The sequence below is a fragment of the Carassius auratus genome, chromosome 3 (assembly GCF_003368295.1).
Source record: "Carassius auratus strain Wakin chromosome 3, ASM336829v1, whole genome shotgun sequence".
Lineage (NCBI taxonomy): Eukaryota > Metazoa > Chordata > Actinopteri > Cypriniformes > Cyprinidae > Carassius > Carassius auratus.
In genome coordinates, this window is record NC_039245.1 from 17,195,423 (window position 1) to 17,211,000 (window position 15,578).

The following is a 15,578-nucleotide window of genomic DNA, read 5'->3' on the forward strand; positions in this document are numbered from 1 at the left end:
ATGTCAAAATAGTGTTCGACTTACACGCAGAAGGCAAAGCAAGCATGTTTTTCCATTGGGGAACATTTAATGACATAGGAACCATCAAAACCAGAGACGTGATATTAAATCAAAGGCTTTGTTGGCGGACTTTAATGACAGCTTCATCAGTTCCTATTGGAGGGAAAAATGATGATGCAGTCTTCATCTGAGTTACAGTTAAACAAAAGCATAATGCCAAACATCTCTCCCAAAGGTTTTTGCTCTTATTTAATGGCAACTTATAAATGATCGCAATTAACTTTATTCTATACAAAATTGTATAACTTATGACTACATGGTGAAAAGTCATCTTTTTTTCCTTCACTGTGAAATGTTACATCATGGAAGTAAAAATGGGTTGCAAAAACTATTTCATGTTGACTTTAACGTTCACCCCAACATCCCAGTGGTGAAAGAGTACATCTTTACTCGGGCCGTACTTTCATCCATTTTTCATGAACGCTCTACAACTTGAAGCATATCCTCAGCCTTCCTTTCTCAGCTGTATTTTTTAACTGGAAGACTCAAGTTGTGTAATGTTTAATTTACAATTTCAAATCTTTTATAAACAAATGGTCTGTAGCTGTAAGATGAGTCGCAGCTATTTCTGCAACCACCATAAATGTGAAATTAGCAAGTCTCATGCACAACATAAATTACATATACATCTATTGAAAACCAAAAAATATGCATCTAAAATGCATAACGTTATTCAAGTAATAAAAACATTTTTTTAAGAGAATCTAAGTAGCGTTTGCAGAGGAAGTGCTAACCAGATTTTGCAAAGGGCGACTGAAAATAATAATAGACAAACAGTTATCCAGGTTTACGTTTATTTCCCTAAAATAATTAGAACAGCCCAAGCTGATCAACCATTTCATAGACCTAAAATAAAATAGTACATACAGAAATGTACAAGTGCTTCTTTCCAAATATCACTGCACTCAGTTTACTTGCCAAAAAAACATACCGGATTCAAACTAAACTGAAATCCTCCACTTACAAATGAAAATGCCCAACCTGACGTCTTCCTTTAGTGCTGAAATGTTTCTGTTTCAGGTGTAAAGAAGCTGGAGGGCTGAAATTAAAATGGCAAACATTCAAAGGTTTAAGGTAGAGTACTTTTCCACCATCAACCTGCAGCTTGTGTCAAATCGATCACAGCGGGACTGACTCCAGATCTGATCCCAGCCAGGAACCAATACGCTGCATTTCAGTGTTCACTTGAAACTCAGATAATCTCCAGCTGCTTTAATTTCACCTTTTCCAATTGGAAACCGCAGACTTCTACCCAACATGACCCTTATGATACATTTAGGCCTACATTTTAAGATCATAACCCACTGGTTCAGTTTTTCCCCAGCCTGCATTCTGATTGGTTGGGTTGATCTAAACTTCAACCTGATTGGTTGTCCGTCAGTTCGTCTTAAGTCGTTTGACGGCTGCTTCCTGGTTAGGGTCATCTTGCTCTCTCTTGGTGACTCTGTTCGTCTCTTCTGGTTGTCGGCTCGTTCCGGTCTCTCCATTAGATGGAGGCTCAGCAGTTTTCTTCATCTCTCTCCTTTCTCTCCTCTCCTCCATCTCTTCAATCTCCTCTGCAAACAATGCCTTCAGAGGTCGAATGAGCCGGGGAAGCATCGGGAAATCTCCAAATCGGATCTGGAAGCACAAGAAAATAACACATCAAACTTTACATTTGGTTCAAAGTGGAATATAAATTACAATTTGATTGCACAGCATTTCTCAGATAAGAAAGTGAGGTAGGAAAGAAAAATAAACGAAGGCAAGGAAGGTTATAAGAATGTAATTAAGGAAGTAAGGAATTCAATAAGGAAGAAGAAAGGAAAAAGGATGGAAATGAGGAAAATAACTAAGGAAGTATGAAAACAAGGATGGCAGGAACAAAAGATATAAGTAAACAAGGAAGTAACTAAGGAATGAAGGATGCAAGTAACAAAGAAATGAATATATATGGAAGGAAGTTAGAAAAGGATGCAAAGAAGAAAATATATAAGGATGGAAGTTCGGAGGAACATTCCGAAGGAAGGAAAAAAGTATGGAAGAATTGCAGGAAGTAAAAATGGAGGATGTAAATAACTAAAGAGGGAATTGAGCAATAAAGGATGTTAATTCATGTAGGAAGTAACTGAAAAAGACAAGTAAGGAAGGAAATAACTAAGGATGGAAGTAAGGAGGAATGTATGGAAGTAATGCAGAAAGTAAATGGAGGAATGTATGGAAGTAATGCAGAAAGTAAATAAGGACGTTAAGAAAGATTCAAGTAAAAAATGAAATCACTAAGGAAGGATATAAGGAATGAAGGCAGTAACTGAGACAAAAAAGCAAGGAAGGAAGGAAATAACTAAGGATGGAAGTATGGAGGAGTTTGGGAAGGAAATAAGGAAGTATGGAAGTATTGCAAGTTAAAAAATGAAGGATGTAAATAAGGAAATAACTAAGGAAGAAATTAAGAAAGGAAGGATATAAGAAGTAGAGGAAGTAACTGAAAAAGGGTTGACAATTAAGGAAGGAAGTTACTAAGGATGGAAGTTAAAAGGGAAAAAACGAAGGAAGGAATGAAGTATGGAAAGATGTAATGAATTAATATGTAAATAAGGAATTTAGTATGAAAGGACAGACGGATGGATTTTAGTTAAGATAGTTAAGTAATGCAGGAAGTAAGCATAAGGAAGGATATGAGCAATGGAGGAAGTAAATAGAGAAATACCTAAGGAATGAATTAGGAAGAATGGAAAGATGCAATTAAGAACAGAAGTACAAAAGGATGGATTTGAATTAAGATACATAGGAAGAATTAGCTGCGAGTTATTTGGCGATATCCTCACCCTCATGTGGTCGAAAGAGATCCCTACTTTGCTGTTGAAGTCATCGCTAAAGAGAGGGATCTTAGCGTACCGCTGACTGAAGTGATTCAACACGATGAATTCAGCGTTCATCTTCATCCCGATGCCGATAGCCTGAGACGTGGTGCTGGAGAGAGTTTCAGATTCAAACACAGATTACTGACAGAATCATGCAACTTCTCTGAAACAAAAACCCAAAATCTGAGGCTGAACTTCAATTCTCAAACCAAAAAGGTCTTCACGGACAGCACTGAAGTGATTTCATCAATCATTTCTCATTTTTAAGGGCTGATGTAGGATCTGTTTCCTACGAAGCCTACAACACAAATCTGTACATTTGTGAATTTTAGCGGGTAAAGCTAAACCGAACCTGAACAAATCTGGAAGACGCTCTCCACTCTCTCAGGCAATCAATTCCTCACTGAAACCCAAATGAATCCCCCACAAAATCTTCAATCGATTTCACTCAAAAGCTCTCAGCATTATTCCGCTCTTAAATTGGAAAGGCCCCAGTGTGAGACAAGGTGCGCTCCAGTACTCAAGGAACCCAATCAATGCTCATCTAAGAGGAGAATCCCACAACTTTATGAGAGACCCGCTTTAAAATAGTCCTCCATCAGGAAGCACTTTATCTCCTGGAAAAGCTGACCACTTTAACTTCAGAAGAATTTCTCCATCTGACTGCAATTGACAGTGTTTTTTATCACTTAAATCAAAAGATAGAGCTATAGTGTTTGACTGTTGCATTATTGATGGATAAGAATTCATGCTAAAATGCATTCATTACATAGGAACAATGTTGATAAATTATGCCACAATGAAAAGGCAATCCCGTTATTACTTAGTTTATATGTGAATTACTGCTCAAAAGTTCAGGGTCGGAATCATTTTTTTCTCTTTTTTTATATACACACACATTTAAATGGAACGAAAGAGGGTGTTTTTACATGCTTTTTTTATTCTCAAATACTGACAGACGCTGAGATGCATTTTTGTGAATCAGTTTCAGATAAAAATATTCTTTACTGTTCTGCTGAAGAAAAAAAAAGTTACTTATATCTTTGATGGACTGAGGGTGAGTAAATTAACAGCAGTTTTTTGTTTTTGTTTTTGTTTGGGGGCAAACTAACACAATCAGATGAGAACAGAACTGAACCGAATTGAACTGAATAAGGACACTATCTTGTTCTGCTTCATAGCTCAATCAAACGGTTCATACTTGACAAATTTTGCAACACTGACACTTTTGTCGTACTGAATTGAATCAACATTGAACTGACTTCAGCCGAAAAACAACACTACTGTCTTCAGTAAAGCTGCTTAGCACTGAACTCGTTTCATAACGGATTCATTTTAGTCTAGTTTTTAAAGTTTATCACTGATTCGGTTATTTTCCTATTTAATACTGTGAATCTGCTTTGTATCGTATAAAGCGCCATATAGAGTTGACCTGACAAACACTGTAACAAAACTGAATTAAAAACGCTTGCTATGACCCTGCAGATCTGAAGTGTCCTTGATTACCTGTGTCTCTTCTCGCACGCTTCTTCCTCCATCCCGTCCTCCAGCGTGGCTTCATGAATCAAAAGTGTAGCGTTCCTGCCTGAGAGCAAACCGAGAGATGAATCAAACACTCTCCACCACACACACACACAGATAAATTACAGCGGACATGCTGTTCCCTCTTTTCCCCAGTGTAACACACACCAACACACACTCAATCAATCATGAGAACCCCAGCGAGCGCTGAGACAACAAAGGCCTTTCCTAATGAGAGAGTGGGGCGAACCATCTCCAGCGTTCAGGAGGGGAGCTCTGTTCAGGCAGAATACCCTCAGGAGCCATTACAGAGGTTTCTGTGACTGGAAGAACAGCGCCGAAGTGATCGATTGCATTGCTGATAAACACAGGAAGAAGCATTTAAACGCAGGCTTCATTCGTATCGATCCGAGAGTCACTATAGAGATTTAGGCGCAATTACAGACTCTCACTTTCCTCCTGCTGGACTGATGGGCCTTCAATGACCAGATTCTGGACTGACGGGAGTATTTTAAGAGAAAAATCTCTGCAGAAATAGACAGCGTTTGGACAATTCAGACTGAAAATCGACTGCAGACTTTAAAAAACATAACTGTGTATCTCAATATATTAATGTCAGTATTTGTGTGTGTTTGGGTTCATAAATGTCAATAACACTTTCAGGCTCACATTTCACTTTAAAATCAACATGAAAAATAAAAATAAAATAGCTCTATTCCCCCCAATCCCTCCCCCTCAAATTCTTATTAAATGTTTTGCAGATTAACAAATAATTTAGATTAACTTTCCAACAATATGGTCCTATTAGTTAACGCTGGTTAATGTTTTAAATAAAGCATTAGTTACAGTATTTTTATTTTTTGTGTTATTTCAGTACCAGTTTGTGTGTTATTACAAGATACTATTTTAGTTTTTAATAATACTCTGAATTAGTTTTTATTTTATATTTTTTGCTTTCAATATAATTTTTAAAGTTTTAGTAAGTCGGTTGTTTTTTTGTCATTGTATTAGTTTTTTGTCTATTTCGTTTTTCTCTTTTTATTTACTTTTATTTCAGTTAAAGTTTATTTTATTTCAAGTTATTTCATTATTTTATTTTATTACCATTAGTTATTGAAAATACAAAAGATAATTGTTAGTTCGCACTCTAAAGTCTATTTAATAATATGAACACACAACTTGTTTTTATTAATAACATTTAAGTCCATGTCTAAACTAACATTAAGACTTAGAAATGCATTAGAACTAATTTTAACAAATTAAAACTCTTTATAAACTATTATCATAATTTAAATATCATGCCAATGTCATTTTTAACTTAATTTAAACAAACATAAACACATAATTTCATAAGTATCATCAAGGAAAATACTTACAACCTTTGAAATGCCAATTGTAGTCAATTTTACTCTTGCATTCACTTGATTTATCAGAATATTCAGGCCAGTATGATTACATATATGTACATACACATGTGCAAAAGCATGAGTGGTCCGTGTGTGTGTTTTTACCAATATTAACGACAGCGTCGCAGGGCATGGTGTCTCCGGAGAACACGATCTGCCAACCAGACAGATGAGTCAAACTGCAGGCGAACGCGTTCTTACAGTGACGAACATAACACGTCTGAAACTACACATTCACCAGAAACAGAGGTTAAATCACCACACGCTCATGCACCGTCTATTCTCTATGAACGGACAGTAATCTGAAGATATTTTAAACATATATAATATTCTGTTGTGAATATTATGAATGCAATGATGATTTTAAACCCATATATTTCTGAGAATCAGAGTGCTAGAAGACAGAGAGAAGCTACTAAAATAAAACTTCACAGCAAATGCATAAATATGAAGATATATAGGCTATTGGACATTAAAAATGAATGGCAATAATCCTGAGAAAAGCCTGCACAGTCCACACAGACCTTGAGCAGGTCATTGTTCTTCAGAACAGCCTGAATGAAGGATCTGGTCTCCACTTTGGGAATCTCAGCCCCATCAAACAAACACTTTGACGGGATGATACTGAAAAGATGAAAACAAACGGGAAAGGTGTCAAGTGTCAACATACTTAGTTTCATTTCATTTTGACGAATGCGTTTAGTTTTAATTGCGAGAATCACAGATGCTCTCACAAAACATTATAGAAAAAACGAAAGACTCGGGCTACGTTAACACGACATCGATGTAGTCAAAATCAGAAAAAAAAGTTGTCTCCTTGTGTTTTTAAAAAGTTCACATTTACACGACAACATTTTCAAAACGACCCGCGTTTACACATCCACGAAAAAGGACATAAACGCTGTATTACGTATGCCAGGCCAGTAGTTGGCGCTGTCATCTTGTTAGTAAACAATAGCTGTAGGGAAGTGACGATTATATGTTGTATATGATGGGTCTCCGCTGCTGGCTGTAATATTGGTGAAGTAAATCCACACTTTGCTGAAGAAGCGTTAGCAAACGCTTGATCAGCAACAACAGGAGCATGTACTCCTCCATTGTTGAGTATGTTTGTTCGCACTTGCCTTGAAAAGCAGCGAGTACTGCGCTTGTCTACACACCTAACACATACTACACACGCGCATGACGTCACCGCCTTCAAAGATTCCCGTATTAGTGCGATAACAGTGCTATTTTAAAAAAACTTGCACTTTAAAATCAATTTCAGTTTCAAAAATATGCAATTTTAGTCCCCAAAACGCCATCGTCGTGTAAGCGAACAGACAAAACGCATCAAGTTTCCGGCTTTTGGCTGACAACGTTGTCGTGTAAACGGCCCTCAGTGGTAGTGTCCGGTCTCACTTGATCTGGCTGAGGATCTGCTGGCAGTGATTGTGATACTGGTTCAACCACGTCATGATCTGAACCGGAGCGATCAGGTACACGGGACTGAACGCTTTACCTAGACTCTTCTACAACACAGAAAACAGCATTATCAGCAGAATAAACCACACACACAATAAAGATCAAATAAAACAAACATGCACTGTATATACATACCAGAGCTCGCTCTCTCTCCAATAATAAATGAATCAAACCCTGCATAGATGATAAAACAGACAGGAAGGTCAGCAGAGCAATAAATAATTCTGGGTTTCTGTGGTTTAATAATGACACTACGCTTATTCATTCAGGATAATGTACCGTCACATGGTCACATAAACTGGTTATCTCGTCTCTCACCGTGTGATGATCTGCGTGAAGGTGCGACACAAAGATGGTGGAGAGTCTGGAGAGGATCTCGTCCACGTCATCTCCGTAATGACGACACAACTGACCGAACGTACCCTCGCCACAATCCAGCAGCAGCGACTGAGATGAGCTGAGGAGCACCGGGACACTCAGACACGCTTCACTTGATTATATTACAGCAATCACACACAAGAGACTGTGGCTTACTGCAGCTTCACCAAAGTCTGGACGTGGTTCTGTAGCTAATCTGAACCAGAGAGACTAAAACCCCTCGACCTCAGTAAAAACATCACACTGCAATGGACGGATGCATGCTGCTTTTGCCTTAATACGACAGCAGCACACTGCAAAATATGACTTTTCAGAGTTGTAAAAAAAAAAAAAAAAAGTTAAGAAAAAAATTTCACTTTCTACTTCAGATTTTCACATTTGCTTCAACATGTTACCTGTCGTTTTTGTAATTATTTGTCAGGCAAAATATTTCTAAGTTAAAATGGTTTAAAAAAATATTAAATAGTTCAAGTCACATATAATAAATATAAATTATTTTGGCACATACACACACACATATGTATGTGACAGTAAAATGTAATATTACCTGATGTTCACTAAAGTCCCGCTGACGTTTCTAATCTTCATCGGTAGAGACGAGCCTGTGCCCAAAAACACGATCTCAGGAAACTTCTCACCTTTACCAGCACAGAAGACAAACAAATATGATAAACATCTGAAACACAGAACAAAATTAGCACACACACACACACACACTCTATAAGAGTTTATTTTATAAATTCATATAGTCCTTATTTATTATGGCCCTTTTCCACATTTAACAAACACAGCTCGCTCGATCGGAGGCGTCTGATACAGATACAGTGGAGAGGGAACCGGAGAAGTGAAGAAAGTTTCACTCGGAGGAAATTAAACGTCAGGCTGTGGACGTGTTCTTGTCTTTCTGCTCTTCTAATTCAATCCTTCCCTCTCTGCTCACCAGACGTGGAGATGGACGCAGCCGTCTGGAACTTCCTGCATTCCTCGACTTCTTCGGAGAAGTTTGGCACTTCTGCTGCTTCCTTCACAAACTCCTCCGAGTCGCAGGACGGGATGGCATCTCTACACACAGAAGAGTTCCTCAAATAAGATCAAGTCGGGCATTTCGAACAACTAGTTCCTTGATGCTTTGAAAATGAAGAAACTCAATTTTCGTCTCGTTTCACACTTTTACGCTGCAGATCAAGCTTGTGTGTTTACAGTGAAACGATCATCTAAAAGCTCATCTGTTTCTTGCTGTTGAACTTTGACCTGAACTGACCTTTGCCACTCCAGTTTGGGCCGAAGCTGAAACTTCATCAGACACTCGGCTCTGACGACAGGAAGGAGGAGAGACGCCCGCGGCTCCTACAACAACCACCAGAGACAAACGGATTAATATTGATTCCTTTCATACTGGGGGGAAAAATAAATGCTATACACCGGTAATTAAACAAGAAATAAAATTATATATTTAAAAAAATATTAAATGTAAATATATATTTGAATGAGGAAAAAAAAAAAAAAAGAGTAAATTAAGCATAAGCATAAATAATACACTGAATGTTAAATATACAAAAAAAAAAAAAAAAAAAAAAATCTAATGAATAAATTGAATATTACATTACCAAAAAACAAAAAACATAAAAACTTAGAAAATATTATATCGAAATACAAATAAGAATTTACATCAGAAAAAAAAGGTTCCCAGAAGCAATGGTTAAAAAAAATCTAATCAAACTATTTAATATATATATATTTATTTATTTTTTTTTTTTTATTTTTTTTTTTTTATTTTTTTTTTTAATTACATTAGAAATGAGTAATAGAGAAAATCTATAAATAAATACATAAATAAATATATAGGTATAAAGACATTCAATAAAAAAAATGCATTCAATATGGAATTAAATCAGAAATTACCACACTAATAATTGGAAAGATTTTAAGATATTTAAAAAATTGGGAAAAAATGTAATACTGAAATACCTTAAGAAAATATTAAATTACACAAGAATATACTCACAAATAATAAGTTCCTACCGGCAAAGGCTAAAAGCTAAATCAAAACGACCTTGTACCTTGTAATATTAAATAAAAAAATTAATAAAAATGATATATACTGAAAAAAAGAAAGAATAAATTACAAAAAAAAGCAAACACTGAAAAAAAAAAAAGGCCATGGTATAAACTTCATGAAACGGAGACCATTTTAATTAAATTAGCATTCAATATGAAATTAAATGAGCAGAAATGTAAATGGGTGAATGTAGCCTAAAGGTGGGTGGTGCTGTACTTTAGTCTTGTAGGGTTTGAGCGGAGGGAAGATCTCAGGATGGATGAGGTTGAGCTGCGTCTGGAGTTTGTGACTGCGAGTGTTGTGAGGCGTGAACGTCTGCTCGTTCATCACCAGATGCTCAGTGCTGCTGGGAAACCTGACACACAACACACAACACAAGACAAGTCCTGGATCCCGTCTCACACACACACACACACACACACACACACACACACACACACACACACACACACACACACGACCAGATCTGTGTAGTTCAGCTGTACCTCTCCATCCAGCTCTTGTACTGATCCGTGTCCAGCACTGATTCAGGCGTCATGTGAACCACGAGAGCCGCAGACTCCTCAGATCCGCCCGTCTGATACCTGCACACATGACCGTATGAGAGACATTCAGAGAAAACAGGCCTCGTTCTCTACGAGAGACATCTGCTCGCCTCTGTAAGATGTGATTGGTGCAGAGCGGCTGGAGGAAGTCCTCTGACGGACAGTCGATGACGATGAACACTGGCCCGGGGTCAGTCGGTGTGCACAGCTCCTCGGGTCGGATCTGAAACACACAGCACACGGTCAGCTGGGAAACCTTCAGATGAACCATGGAGTCTGATATTGTGAAGGACTGGAAAATCAACCTCTTTCCCATCATGCATCACAGTTTTTCCAGCTTTCAGGGCTTCGATTATGGGTCCGATGGCTGCGGTTCCTCTACAGAGAAACAAACCATGTGTGAGTTATTTATTTTAGTCCTAAAAACAAAGATAGATGAACCGAACACGTCAGACACTTACACCGGCAGGCCCATCTCTTTAGCTTTCAGTGCCAGGAAGTTCCCTTTCTTTGAGTGCAACTGAAGAAACATTCGACAGAAAACATGGTTTTGAGCACTATATGCTCTAAAAAGGTGAAAAAAGACACATTTACAGACATTGTGTGGCTGGGAAAAATATTTCTGCGCACCTTACACACGTAAGCCACCACGAGAGATGAATCTCTGGTAACCTTTTCGTTGACTTCTGTGGAGAGGAAAAAATTATTACCGGTAGTTCTAATAATAATAATAATAATAGTAATAATAGTTATTATTATTATTTCTGCTGTTGTTATTACAAAATATAATACGACAGAAAAATAGGAGATTGAAAATATATTTTAAGAATTTATAAGTCGCTTTGGATAAAAGCGTCTGCTAAATGAATACATTTAATTTTAATTTAGCAAAACAAACCATGCAATAAAAATTATTATTTTACTCCATTATTAATTTTATTTCAATTTTACATTTAAAATTTAGAAATTTATCAACACAAATTAATAAAATGCAAAAGAATTTATTTTAATCACTTTGTTATTATTATAGAATATTATTTAATATATTTAATATAAAATTTGACAGAATGAAAATTATCAACAAAGTATGCAATTCAGGTTAAAAATTTCATTTTATTGAACAATATATAACAATATAATGGTCGAAATGAAGACTATAAATATAAAAGCATGAACATTATTTTAATTACATTTATGCATTGAATAAAATGAGAATTTTTCACAATGACTCACATTGTTTTTAAACGAGATGGTTTATGTAAAACATGCATCGTCTTCGGTCTAAGTTTCTTACAGCAGTGTCACGTGTGTGTGGTGATATTTAATGTGCATCTTGTCCTGATTAATGGTTCAGCTGTAGTGGCGTCTCACCTGGACCGGTGCTGAGACTCTGACTCTCCTCCAGGACGTCCCTCTTCTGACTGCTGCTGCGGCCAGAGCCTGGAGAACATCTGCCTGCCTCAGCTTCACACACACACACACACACACACACACACACACACACACACACACACACACAGACTTCAGACGGGAATCACTCTAAACGCTGACGGTGGGGAACAGTGTGTGAACGGGGTGACACTCACAGAACAGAGGGACTTGAGTGACAGTCATCGTGTCGTCTTTATACTGAGGTTCTGTGTACGGTCTGACAGCTGCACACAACACAGATAAACAGAACCTCACTCAGATGCACGAAGGTACAGTAATCAGAGTTACTTCAGTATTATTTAGATATCACTGGAGTATTTGTTCATTAACATTTTCAGTTAGCTTTTATTCTAATACTTTCAGTTTAATTTTCTTATGTACTTTTTTCATTCATTAGTTTTTGCTTTTATCAATATTACTATTTCTATTTAATTTATGTCAATTTGAGTTACTATTTTAGTAAGTTAAATTAATGTTGAGTTAAGCTGAGTGAAGTAAGTAACTAAGTTAAGTTTAACTTTTAAATTTAGTTTACATTTGTTTAGTTTAAGTTTTTCACCTGATATTTATATGACATTTTATCTTTTTATGACATTTGAACTATTTCTATTTCAATTGCTATTTATTTTATTTCAGTTTTAGTTACTTTTAAGTTTAATTTAAGTTGAGTTTAGTGAAGTTAAGGTGAGTTGAGGTAAGGTAAGTTTAGCTTAGATTAGTTTATTTATTTGATCTGAGTTTAGTGGATTCAGTTTAGTGGTAAATTTAGTTTAGGTGAGATCGGTTGAGTTAGGTTTTACTTTTAATTGAATTGTATTAAATTAATTGTTGGCCTTATTTCAATTAACTAGAACATTTGAAAAAGTTACATTTAGTTAAGCTTATTTTAGTTTAGTTTTAGAGTATTACTTAGATTTTAGTCTAAATTTGTGATATACATTTTCAGTTTTTTTTTTTTTATTAACGAATGATTTTTAACAATTTATATTTAAGTTGCTATTTATTTTATGTCAGTTTTAGTTACTTTTAAGCTTAATTTAAGTTGAGTTGAGTTTAGTTAAGTTAAGGTGAGCTGAGGTAAGGTAAGTTTAGTTTATTTAGTTGAGCTGAGCTGAGTGGATTTAGTTCAGTGTTGAATTTAGTTTAGGTGAGATGAGGTAAGTTGAGTTACTTTACTTTTAATTTCATTTTTTTTTAGCTCTTGTTTTAATAAACAGTAACACTGCACAAAATCGATATGAGACGATAACGGTGGACGTTTACCAAGTTTAATGTCCTCCAGCTGCCCAGAAAACACTCGAATGGCTTGTAAAAATTGGTCCTAAAACATCAGAACACAATGCAGTTAAACAGCACAAGATAATTCATGCAAATATCCAATTGCTTTGATTTTATAACAAATCTTGTTGTAGTTCAGACTGTTTTTGTTGCATGTGTCTGTGCTGTCTCACGCACCAGCTGAGGCGGTCCTGACAGGACACACTGAGGGACTCCCGTGTCTTTAAGGGTCAGGATCATCCCTGCACACACAAAACACAGAAGCAAAGCCGTCACACAGTGAGCAGTGCAAACACACGACCCCTGACCCCGCTGACCCTGCTTCATATCTCTGAGAAACACTGAATAAAGTCACGGTCTGACCTGATAAACCGCCGACCGTCTCCCAGCTCATCCTGGTGAGGAAGATGTTGTCCAAGCGTGCGATTTTCATTCTGGATTCAAACAAGGCACACAACAGACACAAAATAGATTATAATCAGCAGTCATTTATAATCATGGTTTATCATGCTTTCCTCTCTGATCAGATCTCTGCAGATGTTGTTATTTTCTCTCTTACTTGTGTTCCTGCATCAGTCTCTGTGTTCCTTCACCACAGTTAAACAGATACCTGCACATGAAAGACCTTAATTATTAATGACCCTGCAGAATTATCATCATACTATTATTATTGTGGCCAGCCTAAGGCACAACTGTGCAATAATCACGCTGTCTACTCAGCATCTTGATTTGCCACAGCTGTGAGGTGGATGGAGAAGTGCTCACGAACATAGATTTAGACAGATTTGTGAACAATATTTTAAAGAAACAAAAACAAAACTCTTAATTTATAATTTAATTCAGTATATTTATAATCATTATCAACTTATGTACTCACATAACATAGATTATGTCATATAAAGATTAACGGTACATTATCATCATTATATATTTGAAATAATATACTCATAATAACTTTTGATTTCTTTATACAAATGTAAATAATGCATCTATATGTTTATAAAGTGCTGATTTGTTATTTGATATTAACGTTTGTTAATTTTATTTAGAAAACTTTATTATTAATTTGTAACTTTATTACTAACATTACATCAATTTATTTAATTATTTATCCATTAATAATTCAGCAAAAAGTGACACGTGTATCAAATAATAATAATAATACATAAGAAAACATACAATGACATTTTACATATTGAAGTTGCACAACACTGTATTATTATTATTACTATTATTATTATTATTCTCAACTACAAAAATGATTCATGTTTTTTAAATGGAAGTAATATGATATTTTTTAATAAACTGACATTGTATTGATCTCTGCTTCTGCTATTTGCCCATACTTTGCTCAATATCAAATACTTGGCACATCACCCTAATCTCGAACACTGATGATAAAGTGTAATATTAAACTCTTTTCAGAGATCGGTGCTCACCGGTTGTATTCGGAGAAGACGTACAGCGAGGCTCCGTTGTCTCTGCTCCCGGCGCCGGTCACCTGCACATAGACGGTGGAGGGCCCGTGCAGCTCGCCCTGTCTGCGGCTCTCCTTCGCCTTCACATGGCGCAGCGTGTCTCGGACTCTGACGGGCCTGCTCTTCCTGGAGCACTGAGTCTCCATCAGTCTAACGGGCTGTCTACCGACTCCGAGTGCGGACACACAGCAGCGGAGACGCGCGAGCATCACCCACGCGCAGCGGCTACGAGCAGCGGCTCATCAGAGCTCTCGGATCAATACACGCGAATGTCACAGCCGATGTGCTGTTAAAAGTTTGTGTAGAGAACAACAACAGCAGTGTAGAGGACTCACGTGTGTGCTGATGATGGACGCGCTTCCGACGCATGAGGATGACGTTTGACGCACGTAGAGAAATACCAGCTCGAATGGCGTACAAGTATTTACAAAGTTACTCAGATATAATATAATATAATATAATATAATATAATAATATAATATAATATAATATAATATAATATAATATAATATAATATAATATAATATGGTTGATCCATTCTGGCAGCGCTGAGAAAAGTAACAGGAATCGTTTAATGGACATTGCATTCTTATTTGCATTACACTTACCAGTTCGCTTTTTATATTATTATTATTATTATTATTAAATTTGAACGATTATACTTTTAAGTGCGCAGATCTCCGAAGTAAAACTTAAAAAAATATATATTATTTTTCAAATCATTAAATAACGTACCTTTGATTAAAAATAATGTGAATGAAATTATTTTTTATAAAGCTGCCATTTTATACAATTAAAAAGTGTATAAATAAAATAAATAGTATTCATATTACTCATATTAATACCTTTATTTATACTTCTATATTTAAAGTGTGAAAGTTAAAAAAATAAGTGTTATATAATTATTTAATAATTATATAACAAATATAAAACAATACAAAAATTTAAGCATTTATAATTACATTATAAATTAAAAATACATAGAAAATAAAATAACAATGAAATCATATACTTAAAAATCTGTAATATAAAAAAATTAAATCTACATTTATATTATTTGTAATTATATACTTAATATTTTGTTTAGATTACAGTACAAATATAGAACAATAAAG

At 35.8% G+C, this 15,578-nt stretch overlaps 1 protein-coding gene across 2 annotated transcripts; it reads right to left on the bottom strand.

Moving 5' to 3' along the window:
• Window positions 1-837: 837 nt before the first annotated feature.
• LOC113054860 (zinc phosphodiesterase ELAC protein 2) lies at window positions 838-14,840 on the bottom strand. Of its 2 annotated transcripts, XM_026220649.1 has the most exons (25): window positions 14,799-14,833; window positions 14,425-14,713; window positions 13,545-13,595; window positions 13,349-13,419; window positions 13,163-13,227; window positions 12,971-13,028; window positions 11,863-11,931; window positions 11,648-11,740; window positions 10,907-10,962; window positions 10,738-10,796; window positions 10,582-10,654; window positions 10,387-10,499; window positions 10,217-10,315; window positions 9,948-10,086; window positions 8,934-9,019; window positions 8,613-8,734; window positions 8,220-8,310; window positions 7,613-7,751; window positions 7,430-7,468; window positions 7,232-7,341; window positions 6,355-6,454; window positions 5,936-6,056; window positions 4,410-4,488; window positions 2,868-3,012; window positions 838-1,680 (listed from the first exon to the last, which is right to left on the bottom strand). In XM_026220649.1, the coding sequence occupies exons 2-25, from the start codon at window positions 14,670-14,672 to the stop codon at window positions 1,438-1,440; spliced, it is 2,469 nt and encodes an 822-aa protein (XP_026076434.1). In that variant the 5' UTR covers window positions 14,673-14,713; window positions 14,799-14,833; the 3' UTR covers window positions 838-1,437. The 2 variants fall into 2 exon arrangements, with proteins under 2 accessions (XP_026076434.1, XP_026076431.1); XM_026220646.1 differs by having other exon boundaries at window positions 14,425-14,840.
• Between the last annotated feature and the right edge of the window lie 738 nt (window positions 14,841-15,578).